Source organism: Carcharhinus amblyrhynchos, chromosome 18 (genome assembly GCF_965287045.1).
Source record: "Carcharhinus amblyrhynchos chromosome 18, sCarAmb.v2.hapA, whole genome shotgun sequence".
NCBI lineage: Eukaryota > Metazoa > Chordata > Chondrichthyes > Carcharhiniformes > Carcharhinidae > Carcharhinus > Carcharhinus amblyrhynchos.
The window spans coordinates 13,055,904-13,072,385 of record NC_137341.1 but is presented as its reverse complement, the minus strand read 5'-3'; the positions used below and the strand labels follow the sequence as shown (position 1 = coordinate 13,072,385).

At 42.7% G+C, this 16,482-nt stretch overlaps 1 protein-coding gene across 2 annotated transcripts in view; it reads right to left on the bottom strand.

Annotated features, from left to right (window-relative positions):
• The window catches only part of radil (Ras association and DIL domains), a 132,524-nt gene that overhangs the window by 48,208 nt on the left and 67,834 nt on the right, over window positions 1–16,482 (bottom strand). For both annotated transcript variants that reach the window (XM_080206394.1, XM_080206395.1), the window contains exon 7: window positions 3,594–3,706. In XM_080206394.1, coding sequence (XP_080062520.1) covers window positions 3,594–3,706 — 113 coding nt within the window. The remainder of the gene's footprint in view (window positions 1–3,593; window positions 3,707–16,482) is intronic.

Genomic DNA, 16,482 nt, shown 5'->3' with positions numbered 1-16,482 from the left:
TCCATACTGTACGATTCTGATTGTAATGCGGTTGAGCAAGCAGGATCCCATAGTATCTTTTCATGAAAATCACTTTTGAGAGGTCCCTAAGCTGAGTGACATTGAGTGCATAACGTCATTATGAGAGCATGCATTTGGAGTGAACTGAATGATGACTTACCCGGTGGTGTGGATGAGATCATTCATCCTCTTCCAGCAGTGGATGGCATTTCTCGGGTGGGCGCTCATGGATCTGACCTCCCTTACAACCCTCCCAGGCTGGCGAGGTGAGGTTAGTGGACTTGAAGGAAGTAGAGAACATCCCAGTGCTGGTGCACACCAGAATAAGAGCCTCAAGAGAGTCATTGCTGAACCTGAGAACTGCCATCATTTTGCTTGGAGCCATCTTAGCCTGGTCATCCACACAGGTGGGCTGAAAGTAGTAATATTGTGGGGTGGTGCAGACGACTCTGGCTGCTTGGCCTTGCAGTTTGCAGAGCTACTCACCGATGCATAATTAATAAGCTTCCAAGCGTAAGATCGTGTGCAATTTCCTGACCTACCAATCAGTGAAAAACTTGCTGCTAATCCTGCCCACCACTGCTCTTAGCCTCCAGAGCAGAAAATGCCACCCTTTGATCGAAACTGATAAGCAGAAGATACAGCCTCCAAAACCTTTGGAAAACGTGACTTTGTTTACTTTTTAATAAAAAAATGACGAAGTACTTGCCTCCTAAACTGAACTGTGCAGTTCAAACCCTAAGGTTTGCAACCATACATGCAAAAACAGAATTATCTGGCCACATACAGATTGGGTCAGATTATCTCTAATCTGTAGACCCATCTCCACAAAAAATACACCAGGAGCTGGGACCGGGATAGAGTTGGGCCCACTGAGACAAGTTGTGGCCTCTTTCTGTGCTTTAGACCATTCATTCGGATTGGCGGATGGTGACTAGTGGAGTGCCCCAGGGGTCGGTGCTGGGGCCTCAGCTTTTTACCATTTATATAGATGATCTGGAGGAGGGAACCGAGTGTAGAGTGTCGAAATTTGCTGATGACACCAAGATTGGGGGAACGGCAAATTGTGCGGAGGGTGTGGAGAGTCTGCAGAAGGATCTAGATAGGCTGGGCGAATGGGCCAGGAAATGGCAAATGGAATTTAATGTTGGCAAGTGTGAGGTGGTCCACTTTGGTAGGAAGAATGGTAGGAAGGACTATTACTTATGGGGCGAAAAACTGCAGCAGGCGACGGTGCAGAGGGACCTCGGGGTCCTTGTGCATGAGTCGCAAAAACCCAGCTTGCAGGTGCAACAGGTGGTCAGGAAGGCGAATGGGATGCTGGCCTTCATAGCGAGGGGGATTGAATATAAAAGTAGGGAGGTCTTGCTGCAGCTGTATAGGGCATTGGTGAGGCCGCAACTGGAGTACTATGTGCATTTTTGGGCGCCGCACCTGCGCAAAGATATCTTGGCCTTGGAAGGAGTGCAGAGGAGGTTTAGAACATAAGAACATAAGAACATAAGAAATAGGAGCAGGAGTAGGCCATCTAGCCCTTCGAGCCTGCCCCGCCATTCAATAAGATCATGGCTGATCTGTTGTGGCTCAGTTCCACTTTCCCGCCCTCTCCCCATAACCCTTAATCCCCTCTCTTATCAAAAACCCATCAACCCGCTTCTTAAAAATATTTAGCGAGGCAGCCTCCACCACTTCAACGGGCAGAGAATTCCAGAGATTCACCACCCTTTGAGTGAAGAAGTTCCTCCTCAACTCCGTTCTAAACCGCCTCCCCTTTATCTTGAGGCTGTGCCCCCTAGTCCTACTGTCTTTTTTGAGCGGGAAGAGTCTCTCCACCTCTATCCTATCCATCCCATTCATCATCTTATACGTCTCAATGAGATCTCCCCTCATTCTTCTAAACTTACTAGGCTGATACCGGAGTTGAGGGGGTTGAGCTATGAGGAGAGGCTGAATAAACTGGGCTTGTACTCGTTAGAGTTTAGAAGAATGAGAGGAGATCTCATTGAGACGTATAAGATGATGAATGGGATGGATAGGATAGAGGTGGAAAGACTCTTCCCGCTCAAAAAAGACAATAGGACTAGGGGGCACAGCCTCAAGATAAAAGGGGGGCGGTTTAGAACGGAGTTGAGGAGGAACTTCTTCACTCAAAGGGTGGTGAATCTTTGGAATTCTCTGCCCGTTGAAGTGGTGGAGGCTGCCTCGCTAAATATTTTTAAGACGCGGGTTGATGGGTTTTTGATAGGAGAGGGGATTAAGGGTTATGGGGAGAGGGCGGGAAAGTGGAACTGAGCAGCGACAGATCAGCCATGATCTTATTGAATGGCGGGGCAGGCTCGAAGGGCTGGATGGCCTACTCCTGCTCCTATTTCTTATGTTCTTATGTTCTTATTTGCTATGCACCATTGTTCTTGACCAGTGGATTGCAAGGATGTGCAAAATAACAATATATAAAAATATGGCAAGAAAGCACTATTTTGCCCACTGAACCTGCCATTTCTACACTTGATACACAATCTGCAGGCTCCTTAAATCTTTTAGTCTTTTGTGAAAATGGATAACAGCAGGTAAAATGGGCAAATAAAATTGCTATGAAATTTCATCTTCATCCCTATAGGTGTGTGACAGGAAACTCTAGAGTATAAAATGTACTTTGCTTTAACATATCTTTATGCCCATGCTCTTTTTTGCTTTGGGGGATAAGAACATAAGAACATAAGAAATAGGAGCAGGAGTAGGCCATCCAGCCCTTCGAGCCTGCCCTGCCATTCAATAAGATCATGGCTGATCTGTCGCTGCTCAGTTCCACTTTCCCGCCCTCTCCCCATAACCCTTAATCCCCTCTCCTATCAAAAACCCATCAACCCGCGTCTTAAAAATATTTAGCGAGGCAGCCTCCACCACTTCAACGGGCAGAGAATTCCAGAGATTCACCACCCTTTGAGTGAAGAAGTTCCTCCTCATAGTGAAGATAGTGAAGGAAGTGATGGAATTCGTAGCCAGTAGGTCCTGGCATTGGACTTGAATTTGGAGCTTCTGATCCAAAGGCAGGGGCACCACCACTGTGCCACAAGACCTATTGTATCAAATGTAATACATTGCATTATATTACTCCAATTATATACATTCCAAGTATTATTATGGAGGCGGTTGTGCAGTCATGTTGTCACTTGTCTAGTAATCTAGAGACCCGTGACCTGAGTTCGAAACCCACCATGACATATGGTGGAATTTCAATAAAAATCTGGAATTAAAAGTCTAATGATGACCATGAAATCATTGCTGATTGTCTTTAAACCCATTTGGTTCACTAATGTCCTTTGGAGAAGGAAATCTGGCATCCTTACCTGGTCTGGCCTCCAGAGCGTCTAGCAACGTGCCAGCAATGGCCACCTCCCAAGAAATAATAAAATGTTCCTATGATCCTGGAACTCTATCAACAATATCTGTTACCGATACTTTTTAACATCTATCCTGTTCTTAAATACATATCCACCTTCTCCATTCTGAATGATTCAATATGTATTTTTGTAGGAACATATTCTATGTATCTACTTTCTTTTAACAATAGTGTATCTGTAATCTAAACAAACCTTTGTAATGTAATAGACGCATTGCTGGAATGTGTGCATGATCACTTCTTCGAGGATATTCATGACTTCTTCGTTGGCTGAAATTGTGGATGAAAGCAATGATTCTCTGGAACCTAAAACAAGAAGAAGTTTTCAGTTAAGATCCAGTAGAAACTTTAAAGCACATACACCAATGACTCTGATTTCTTTGAGGTTAGAGTAGAATATGCCATTCACTGCTCTCCTGAAATCATAGGAATCACAGAATTGAAATCCATATCAATTAGGTTGAAACTGCTTTGTGAAAATGAGCTGTGATTTGTCAGCTGGGAAAAGTTTCAACAATTTAGATCTAGCTTTCAGCCAGTGTCTTTTAATAACTTACTACATTTTCATTCACCTTAAACAAATACTTTACATTTTTAAATCTGAACCCCTTATTTCTATTCTCTTTCAAAGTTATAAGTATTGTATTCACCAAATGTCTGAAACCTAATGGAGCCACAGATTTAGTACTGATGGATAGATTTAGTATCGTCAGAAAGTGCTTAAATTATTTTCAATCCTGACTCAACATGCAGGATGAATTTTCCGATGTTTGGGCTAAAAAACGGATAAGGTCCAATGGTGGGTGCAGGGATTGTGAAGTATGACTACCCTGCAGCCAGTCGAAGTGACGTGGTGAACACCAGAACTTTGTCCTGCCTGCTTATCACTGTGACTGTGACCTGCAGCCCAGTACTAAATGGGTTGCTGAGAAGCTGCGTGCTCTTCAGAAGACCTAGTTGTATGCATGGATAGTGTGAGTTCTAGCTAGCCTGTGTTTTTTAAAAGCAAACTGCATGCTGCCAAGGGAATGGGATCAGGTGGAAGTAGAAGGTGATTCAAGGTGTCTGACCCTAAGGACTTAGCTGCAGTGCCAGACCATAAAGGTGATCAAGGTTAGTGAATGCATCTTCTAATATCATATCCTAACCCCTGCACTGCCAACATCATACATTGTTAAATGCATCAAATCTTTCATTGCTCACCAGTCAGGATCCAAGCCTAATGTTTAGACGTTCCACCTTGCACACCTACCAATGCTGCAAGCCTTTCACTCACACTTCACAGCTTCCTCACACTTCCAGCTATTCAGCTGTGACAGGCACATCAGCAGAACACATTGCAACATAGTCACTGACACTCTCCTCTCTTGCAGAACAAGGTTACGGAGGAAACAAGAGTATCAGAGAACTGGTGGAGAACAGAAGCACTTGAATCTCCTGAACCCCTTACAGGAGATGGCTATGTGCATTGTTACGTTGACAGTGACTGAAACTGCTGCCTCCAGCATACCCAAGAACATCTAAGGTGATAGTATGCTCTTGCTTTATGCACTTTCTCAAATTCTACTTCACCTTCATCTCATTGTCCAGCATGAAGTGCAAGCTTCATATAGTATAACCATGGACCTCTTGCTTTCCACTGAACCGTTTTCCCTCACCCCAACTATTCTCATCTGCACCTTTGCTTTCAGATACTCAAGACCTGCTACCTGGTCAGCCAGTGTAACCTCATCATAAAGTGCGCAAGAATGAATAGGCCTTTGATGAAGGAGCACTTGATTTGACATTTTGCAACCATCAGCTCAGATATCAATGCTGTACGTGTGCAGCTGGACACAAGTGAGCCACAGCTGGGTAAGGGGGCAAAAGATAGCATGTGTGCCACTTCCACAGAACAACAAACGGCCCTTCGAAGCTGCTGACATTCAGCAAGACCATGGCTGATCTTGGACCTCAATTCCACATTTGCAATTGATCCCCAATCCTGCTGACCACTTAATGAGCCTTCCTGATGGGTTACATGGAGAGGACTGGACCTTACCACCAAATATCCAATTTTTGATTCTTCATATTGGCTCAAATATGGCAGGAATGACTGATTTAAATGGGATGAAAGTGTTGTGGCTGCAGTCAGTAATCTGGGAGTCATTGACCTGATTCCTTTGCACGATTGCACACCAACTGCACATTAAGGAAGCCTCTTATGCGTATAGTATATCTCTCCATTAATTTGTGGTGCCTGCAGACTCATGCACTAGTGTTTCCCACAGCACTGGGAATCTCAATATCTTGGCAAAGCTACTTGCTCAGTGTCCCTGCTTCTCTCTGGTTAGTGAGACTATGGCAATTCCTCTCCTAGCATACAGGGCCTGTCAACTCCCTAGTGCAGCTATGCGCAGCAAATGTAAATATTGGTAAAATCACCAGCTCCAGTCTTGAAGGATCTGCTTGTGTAAAAGTCAAGGGCCATGCTAATCTTGAAGGACATTGGCAGCACTCCCTTGGCCTGCAAGTCCAGTGAAGGAGGTGGTACAATTTAGTGATCATCTCCTTGGTGAAATACAGCTGCCTTACTGCAGAGCTGGCAGAGTTACAGGTAGGCTAGGTAGCCCCTGAAGATCTTAGATAGGTGCTGCATTTAAACTGACTCATTGTTTAGCACTTTTGCCAGAATCGGAGTCAAAAAGTTATGGATCTGAGCATAAAGTCTAAGCTAACCTCTGGAACTTCAGCACAAAATCTCAGCTGACACTACACCACAGTGCAGCGAGAATGCTGCATCATTGAAGGTAGCATGTAGTGCCTAATTTGTGTGGTGATGTGCCATGATATAAATAGAAATGAGACTGGTCCACTAAACACTGAAATGCTAAGCCAGAGTTACAGCACTGGGAGGCACAGGGTGATGGTATGTAGTTGGCATTCCTACAATTGACTTTATTTATAAAACTAATATGAAACATTTCACTCTACACATCTCAGCCTAAACATAGTCAACTAGGGTAAGTAAGCATCAATTATAGCTTACATTTAGTGGCTGCTATTATTACCTAAATAGAGATTAGAGTTAATAACTTGAACCAAAGCTATTCTGAGACTCATACCTTGTCCATACCCAGCAAAATATACAGACGTCTGGAAGGATCACTAACAATCTTGAACAGATACCTTGAAAAGATGCTGCCCTTTCTAGATGCTGGAATGTGAAAGCTCTTTGTAGCACCCTATGATCACTGACTGAGAGGGGCTATGTCTGCACAAACCAGAAATCAAATATTGCCTTCCTGATCTATATAGCTCAGTATTATATGATACACTCTTATTAACAGAATCATAGAATTCTACAGTGCAGAAGGAAGGTATTTGGCTCACCAACCATAATCCTACCCAGGCCCTATTCCCTACAACTCCATGCATTTACCCAAGCTCGTCCCTCTGACTCTAAGGTACAATTTATAATGGCCAATCCACATAATCCGCATGTCTTTGGACTGTGGGAGGAAACCAAAGCACCCAAACCCAAACCCAAACCCAAACAAACACGGGACGAATGTGTAAACTCCACACAGACAGTGACCCTGGAATTGAACCCAGGTCCCTGGCGCTGTGAGGCAGCAGTGCTAATCACTGTGCCACTGTGAGGTGGAATCTTTGGTGCATTCATATTTTCATATGTTCTGCCACAAACTTGTCAGAAACTTTTTTTTTTAAGAAGAGAATTGTTCTTTTTGCTGCTATGCAGTTGAACTCAAAGTTCTGGTGTAAGAGCACAGCACAGCACAGATCAAACGATACCAAAAATAGTTTCCCAGTGAAATTAATGGATATCTAGTGCTGGTTACTCTAACTAATTCAAAATGAGAGGTTTGTGGCTTAAATGTAGTTAGGAATAGTTCAAAGATGAGAGCAGTGCATTGTGTAAATAACAGAAACTGTGGTGAAGCAATCTGCATGTACATTTTCTTTCCCTTTTTGGAAAGACTTCTCAACACAAAACAGGCTGCGTCAATCTAGAGGAATGAGTAAAAATCTGATTCATTCATTCCAATGACTTCCCCAGTGTCACATTTTGCTTCCAGATCACAATAGTAACTTTAATCTCCTTTGAGTCACGTTGAAATAAGCAGGATTTCAAGGCTGATAAAATTCACAAACTGGCACATCGCATTATTACTTATTTTAACCATGGGATCAGGACTACTTGCAAACAGTAAATTCAGCACATATCCAGAACAATTTAGAGATAAATGTTATCAAAATCTGGTCACGGTATTGTTTAGTCTTTTTCTCACCCTGGTGTGTTTCCTAATCCATGGTCTGGAAAATTTATATTTCTAGAATGCTGCTGTTTAATGTTATTTCTTTTTATGTAGAAAATAGCCTGTTTATTTGTATCTTCTTTATTTAGACATCCTTCTGACATCAGTTGGTAGTACTCCCACTTCTAAATTAGAAGGTTGGGGAGTTAAGTCTCACTACAAAGGCTGGAACACAAAATCGAGGCTGACTTTCCACTGCAATACTGAGAGAGTGCTGCACTGTTGGAGGTGCTGTCCTTCAGATGACAAGTTAAATGGAGGGCCTCTTGAGTGATGCAATAGAACATGTGTAGCTTCTTAGGAGTAATGCAAGGTGGTCTCCCTCCCACTCCTGTCTTGGCCAATACGTATCTGTCCACCACCATCACAAAAACAAATTATCTGACCATATTTCTTCGCTGCTGTGGAACATCGTTGTATGCATTTTGGATGCTATGTTTTTGCAAACATTAATCATGTTTCACTGCTCAATTGGCAGTGAAGCATTTGTGACATCCTGAAGTTCTGAAAGGTGCTCTAAATCTTTCTTTGTGATGCATTTCATTTCTGGGCATAAAAGATGGCCTGCTTCAAGGCTCATTGAAATATCTCTTGTGCATTTATATGCCATCTTTCCAAGATCTCTCCAGGACATCCCAAAATGCTGCACAATTAGTTGGTTTTGAAGTGTATGTGGACAAAAATGGCAGCTAGTTTATGGACAACAATATCCCATAAACAGTAATGAAATGAATGACCTAGTCAGTCCCTCTTCACAATAATGAATGATAGCCATAATGCTGGAGTACTCCCTCTCTGTAGCCTCAATACCACGTTTGAAAGATTTTCATTACACTTCCCCCTCACACTACACTGAAACGCTAATCTAGATTTTATGCTCTTGTTCTGGAGTTGGACTTGAACTGACCATGACTTGAACCAAGCTGATTCTGTTGAGCTGGACCTTGAGGTGAGTGGCTCACTTTCCAGCTTCTCCCTCTGTCTGCGAAAATGGTGGATTTTGTCCATGTTCTCCTCAACAAACAGACTAAGAACTCAGTGAGAGAGGAAGGCAGAAACAATCTCTAACCAACATCCAACACCTCCAAGGTACAACGTATCCATCAATTTTGAATCTTCCAAATTCTAGTGGTATTAAGCAAAAATATTACAATACTTAAAATTCAGAGTATTAACTCCAATGGAGCTGATGAAAATTCCAACTCTCAGCTGTTTGCCAATTTCTGGCTATAAAGCCAGATGTAATTTAACAACAAAAGTTTGGACTTGCTGCTTCCCTTTTTCCCACCACCACCCCAACTTGAATTCAGATGCAGCAGTCAGTGTTCACCAAAAGAACAGAAGTGATGCAAGGACCAGTCTGCATAAGTCTGGGTGCTATAGATTATACTTCAAGGACTTAAAGGGATTCTGGGGAGGTCAGCTGATTGACTGTAAAGCATTTTGGAACACCTTAAGGGCATGAAAGATGCTTTATAAATGACGGGGAGAACGATAGCCTAGTGGCATTTTTGCTATTAATCCAGAAACTCAGCTAATGTTCTGCGGACCTGAGTTTGAAACCCACCATGGCAGATGGTGGAATTTGAATTCAATAAAACAAAATCTGAAATTAAGAATCTACTGATGATCATGAAACCATTGTCAATTGTTAGAGAAAACACATCTGGTTCACTAATGTCTTTTAGGGAAGGAAATCTGCTGTCCTTATCTGGTCTGGCCTACGTGTGACTCCAGAGTCACAGCAATGTGGTTGACTTTTAATTGCCCTTGGACAACTAGGGATGGGCAATAAATGCTGGCCAGCCAGTGACACCCATGTCCCACAAATGAATAATTATTCATTTATTCTAAAGTGATTATTCTTTTGTTGGGGATGGTGTATCAGAGGATTGCATTTACTTAATTATTCAGTAAGCATTTGATAGTAAGACTGTGAAGCTCTTAGAGATAATTAAATCTCTCAAAATTAATAGTAAGGTAGTTAGCTGGATTTAAAACAGCTTAGCAATAAAAATCTGAAGGCGCTGATGAATGGAAAGAACATGTTGGAGCAGACACAGACCAGTGTATTTCCACAGACATCTGTTCTGAGTTCTCTGATACATACATTAGTCACGCACAATATAGAACAAGAATACTTCTAATATTGGTAGAAAAATTGCCAATTGTACCCAGCTATTTGACTGTTGTAGGAGAGACTGATGGTCAAAAGAGGTCTGTACAGATCAAACCAATGAGCTAAATAATGGCAAATGGATTTTAATGTGAAATAATTGAGATAATCCTTAGATCAGGAATGATGAAGCATTGTGCAGAGTGAATAAGAATCCATCCACAAAAGTGAAAAAGATTATTGGTAATATATTAAGTATTGAGCTAAAATTGTAATCAGCACGACTAAGTACTTCATCTAAGGGGGTTGATGATATGTCAAATGACGTCTTATGCACTTGGGACAGATTTAGAAAACCCTATCTTCTTTCCTCCTTACTGGAATGTGAACTGGAGGAAAAAGGGTTCAATGCATTACTATGGGCACCCAGTGGTGTCAGTAGTTTGCCATGTAAATGCAAGAATAAGGTTCAGTGCCCATTTCAGGCATACATCCAATTGCTCAACCCATCACACTGAAGTCAGAGTGAAATCCTCTTCAATGAAAAGCTGGGGATTCTTGGATTTTCTCCATAATTAATGGTTTGCTAGAGGCTTCACATTGCATTGATATAGTTAGCATGTTATTAATTAAGGTGAAATATAGTGGCCTTCATTTTTTAAAATTAAACTTTGAAAAAATATATTAATTGAAGGGATGTAAGCTTCACTGGCTAGGCCAGCATTCATTGCTCATCCCTAATTACCCTTGAGAAGGTGTTGGTGAGCTGCCTTCTTGGACTACCATAGTCCATGTGTGTATGTATACCTGATGCGGGGATGCCGGCATTGGACTGAGGTAAACACAGTAAGAAGTCTCACAACACCAGGTTAAAGTCCAACAGGTTTATTTGGTACCTCAAGCCACTAGCTTTCCAAGCACTGCTCCTTCATCAGCTAAGTGGGAGCTCTGTTCACAAACAGGGCATATAACGACATAAACTCAATTTACAAAATAATGTTTGGAATGCAAGTCTTTGCAGGTAATCAAGTCTTAAAGGTACAGACAATGTGAACAGGGAGAGGGTTAAGCACAGGTTAAAGAGGTGTGTATTGTCTCCAGCCAGGACAGTTAATGAGATTTTGCAAGCCCAGGCAAGTCATGGGGGCTACAGATAGTGTGACATGAACCCAAGATCCCAGTTGAGGCCATCCTCATGTGTGCAGAACTTGGCTATCAGTCTCTGCTCAGAGACTCTGCGCTGTCGTGTGTCGTGAAGGCCGCCTTGGAGAATGCTTACCTGAAGATCAGAGGCTGAATGCCCGTGGCCACTGAAGTGTTCCTTAACAGGAAGAGAACAGTCTTGCCTGGTGATTGTCGAGTGATTTTCATTCATCCGTTGTTGTAGCGTCTGCATGGTCTCCCCAGTATTCCAAGCCTCGGGACATCCTTTCCTGCAGCGTATCAGATAGATAACGTTGGCCGAATTGCAAGAGTATGTACCGTGTATCTGGTGGATGGTGTTCACATGTGAGATGATGGCATCTGTGTCGATGATCCGGCACATTTTACAGAGGTTGCTGTGGCAGGATTGTGTAGTGTCGTGATCACTACTCTCCTTAAGGCTGGGTAGTTTGCTGTGGACAATGGTCTGTTTGAGGTTGTGCGGTTGTTTGAAGGCAAGAAGTGGGGGTGTGGGAATGGCCTTGGCGAGATGTTCGTTTTCATCAATGACACGTTAAAGGCTCTGGAGAAGATGTCGTAGCATCTCCGCGCTGGGGCAGTACTGGACAACGAAGGGTACTCTGTCCACCGTGTCCCGTGTCTGTCTTCTGTCTGCACCAGCAGTGCTGTAAGATATATAAACCACCTAACCTTCAATTCGATGTAATACAGCATCTTACCCAGGCCCTATCCCCTCTAAACCCACATATTTACCCTACTAATTCCCTTAACCTACACATCTTAAGACACTAAGGGGCAATTTAGCATAGCCAATTCACCTAACCTGCACATCTTTGAACTGTGGGAGGAAACTGGAGCACCCGCAGGAAACCCACACAGACACGAGGAGAAAATGCAAACTCCACATAGTCACCCAAGCTGGAATTGAAATGGGGTCCCTGGCAACGTGAGGCAGCAAAGCTAATCACTGTGCTACCGTGCCTCATTGTAAAAGACAACATAGAAATGCAGGCTGTTCCTGTCCTTGCAAATTCATTCACTACTTTTGGAGCTAATTTGTCAATACATTTTATTATTCTCTTCTCCTTTTCTCCTCAAGAGTTATTTTCATCCCATACACTGTACCATTACTGAAAAGGCAGTTAAGAAACCTCCTGCCAGGCCTCTATCAATGTTACAACATAATTCAACGCTGTGAGACAATATAGTGACACCCAGGATATGGTTGGGAATCGAGTGCTCTTATCCTTCTAAGGCAAGTGTTACCACACAACAGTAGAACTGAAAAAGTAAGTCACAGTGCATAATTAAAGAACTGAGTGTATTTCAGAAGTAATTCATTGTGTGAAGTGCTACTGGGCACCTGAAGATACAATAGATCAGTGGTTCCCAACCTTTTCAGTAACACAACATACTTCAATGAGACAAATAATTCCAAGGCACACCCACTTTTTTGCAACTGAACCAATTGCTCATAAATATCACGTTCACTTCCTTATAGCCTGCTGCATGCTGTCTGCCAGCATCATTGTACTGTCCATACCATCTCCTTGAATGATATTCCCAAAGGCTTTCTCCTGACTCCAGCCATAAGCCCATGTACAAGCGCTCTTTGTGTTTGGGTAAAACCGATGGCAGTCTTCAACATTTCTTGGGCTAGATACACTTGGTCTCTTGTGGGCAAAAGGTCCATTCCAGCATGGAATTGGTGAGCCAAATGACATTCCCCCCATCTCCATTCCACAATGATTACATACAAATGAGAAGTAACAATAGGCCATTCCAGCCTGTTCTGCCACTTTAAAATCCTGATGTCAACATCTATAGTGGAAACTGCCTGTTGGTGCCTTCTACTGTTGACCCCCATTAGGAAAGAGGGGGGAGGTGAACCAGGTTCTTCCAAAAGGTTCCCGGGTATCCATGCCCTATGGGAATGGTGGCTTGGGGAGGGGGACTTTTAGTGTTCTAACGCTCCCTGGTAGTGGTACCTCCCCTGTTTTCCCCTCCACTGTCCGTTCAATAGAATCTCCCTACAATATCTCCACACTCTTGATGGTATCTCCGAGTGCCCCTCACACCATGCCCTAGCTCAATTGTTACATCTAGAGTCTTCAGTGTAAGTTTTAATAGCTCAAATAACTAGAACTAGTTCTGAATGTGGTCTACTGCAGCTCTTAGAAGGCTTTGAGTGCAGCCATCCGTAGTTATTATTAGCCCAGTTTGGAAAACAATATTATACCAAACTAAGAAGTGGTGAATATTAACGATGTTTCACAGAGTGCAACTAAAAAAAACCTTTCCTTTTTATACAGTTAAAGACAATGGCATTTCACCTTTTGCAGGTTACTCACAAAACCACAATCAAAACCACAACAAGTCCAGCTATGGCAAATGGCAGTAACTGGCTATAGTTCTATCCTTTCATCAACTCCTGCCAATCTCACTTCACCACAGAGTCTAAATACATTCTGAAGACTGGGTGAGATTGGCACCCTCAAGAAAGTGCTTTCGGCCAGTGGCTACAATGTGGGCGCCAACAAGTGGGGCTCTGGTAAGCAGTGTGGCGCCTGGTCAGTAAAGGCTCCCTTCTGAAGATTTGGGCAGCCGTGCCTCAGGCTCCTTCAAACTGTGCACCAAGGGCCAAAAGGAGGAGGCTAGTTGAGCTGAGAATAAGCCGAGGAGGGAATCATCTGTCCCTTCCTCCTGATCCAGCACCTCCAGCCAGGAAAGGGGGTGCAAATCCACCGCCTAGTAACAAAACTACCTGTGCTATGGCCCTCTCAGGGACCAATTCCACTTTTGAGGATATTTCAATTGAATTATAGCCAAGGTATGACGTTAGAAATTAGCATCACTCAGACACGAGAGCAATCGGTGTACTCAATGTGAGATTAGACACTTATAAATCTTCCTCCGATATTATGAACTGTTGAATTTCCTTGGTTAGGTCTCTGAATCTACCCTACAGCTGTAGCCACACAGCACACCTGCATACTTCTCATGGCTATGACACACTGATTGGGAACCACTACAATAGATAACTCTACAGACAGGAGAAATTTATTTTTTCTCTGGTCAGCATTTAGGTCAGTCACATTGTTCTGTCAATCAGCTCTTTCTTGGTCAGTCAATGAGTAGCTCTTCCTTTTTGTCAGTGTGTAGCTCCCCTTGGCTTGTGTGCAACTCTCTGTCTCTTGGCTAATTTCAGTTGTCATCCTGTAATTCTCTCTCTGGGTCAGTTGTTTAGCTTGCTCATTCTCTGACTTTCTCTGTTTATTTATTCTTGAACTCTGGAGTTGACTAGGTGGGATTGTCTTTCATGGTCTTGTATATTCTTATGCTCCTGTGTTATTTTCTCTATGTGGCACTTTCTTTATCCCAAGCCCTCATCTGTTTTCACCAACAAGGTTACTTGTTTAATAATAAATGGTTAATCATGGTCGTGGGACTCAGTGCCAGTGGAATTATGTAATATGCATATAATTCCTTTAGGTATAGTTCATAATTTAGAGGCTCCTCCACATTAATTGCAAATCATAAAACCTCCCTATGATTACACTGCAGCTAATGATGACGAATTTCATTCATTTCATTAATTAGTGCACATCTAAATATTTAAACATCCGCATTTCTGATTAGGCAATTTTTTTTTTAATCGGGGAGCTACAGAAACCCAGCTTCAAATATTCTTTAATTGCTTCATTGCATGTTCAAAATAAGTCAAATTTACTCCAAACCAACCCTTGTTTATTACAATAAGTGGTGATTTAGTGCTCAACAATAAGGTGTAATGACTGTAATTAACAGTCCAAATTGTGACTTAATTAGTAGTAAGAATGGGAAAATTAATTGTAGTGTCAGAATTAGCACGAAAAAGCTATTGTTTATGGCAATTCCATCCCTGGTATTTTTGCATGCTCCTCATCATTAAGATAGCCAATAAAATGTTATAGTATGTCAACCAGCGAAGTTTAAATTCACTTTAACTCGCAATTGATTTTACAATTTAAATGGGCACTGTTTAAATCTACAGAATTAGAGAAAATTACATAATCAATTAAATAAAAAGCAATAATAACAATGAGACAAACAATCACAATTACCTCAATGATAGATGAGAAATAAGTCAACAAGATGTGGACTGACAAAGAAGTCATAAGATACAGAGAGGGTAGACAGGAAAGTAAAGGTCACAATCAGGACAGTCACAATCTTATCAAATGATGAAACAAATCTGAGGGATTGAATGATCTACTCCTGCTCCAAATACACAAGTTCATACGTTTTCTTGAGCAGAAATTAAACTGCTTGCTACAAAAAGGCATTTTAATTGGTAGGCACTTTACAAGCATAGGGCGGCACGGTCGTTAGCACTGCTGCCTCACAGTGCCAGGTATCGGGATTCAATTCCGGCCTTGGATGACTGTCTGTGAAGAATCTGCATGTTTTCCCTGTGTCCGTGTGACCTTCCTCTGGAAGCTCTGGTTTCCTTCCACGCTCCAAAGATGTGTGGGTTAGATGGATTGGCCATGCTGAATTGCCCCTTAGTGTCAGTGGATTAGCAACGTAAATAAGTGGGGTTACAGGGATAGAGCCAGAGCCTGGGTGGGATTGTTGCTGGTGCAGGTTCAATGGGCCAAATAGCCTCTTTCTGCTCTGTAGGGACTCCATAATTCCATGATAAGTACATTAATTCTATCATTTAACAGTGACTAATAAATAAACTTCAACTTTACTTTGTGAAATGTATAAATTCTACAGATTAGAGCTAAAGGACAGGATATTCTTTCCAGGGGTGAGAAACAATTGTTGGGACTGTTTTCAGGTTCCAATCCTGGCCCCTATCTATGTGCATGTGAGGGCCCATTGAGTTAGTTGTATCTGTGTTGGTGGAGGTTGTGCTCGTAAGGTTTGATACTGCCGGCTCTGTGATCAGCTTTGGCAGCACTTGGACTGTTCAGATTCCATACAATCATCTGAGGCTGCAACTGAACCCAGATGTGACCATTTGACTGGATCATCATCATCTCCTACAGTCCTTAGTCATCTTTAGATGGTTCCGTCTGCTTTGGTATATCCTATGCTGAGAATATGGCCTCCATGCCTTTTCTGCCACTTATCCGTCTTGTCTGCCCTCCTGATGCCTATGACTCTACCCATCTTGTGGAGGGTGTTGCTCGTCTTCATCACTGAACCTGAATTCTGACAGTTGAGGTCCCATTGCCAGCTGCTGCCTTCCTTGGGCTCTGAATTGTGTTTGGCAGCCTTGACCCATTCTCTGCCCTATTGTCCACAATGCCAACAGGGTGAGAATCCCCTGTGGCGTTCGAGCGCTTTACTGACCACTCTCCTTGCAATCTTCACTGACCGTGCAATGGCACCACTGAGCTATTCTCTCTTTTACACACCCCTAATTCATTTAATCAACTATGGCTTGGTCCCAGCTGCCCATCCGCCTACATGCACTTGGTCACCAAAAAGCC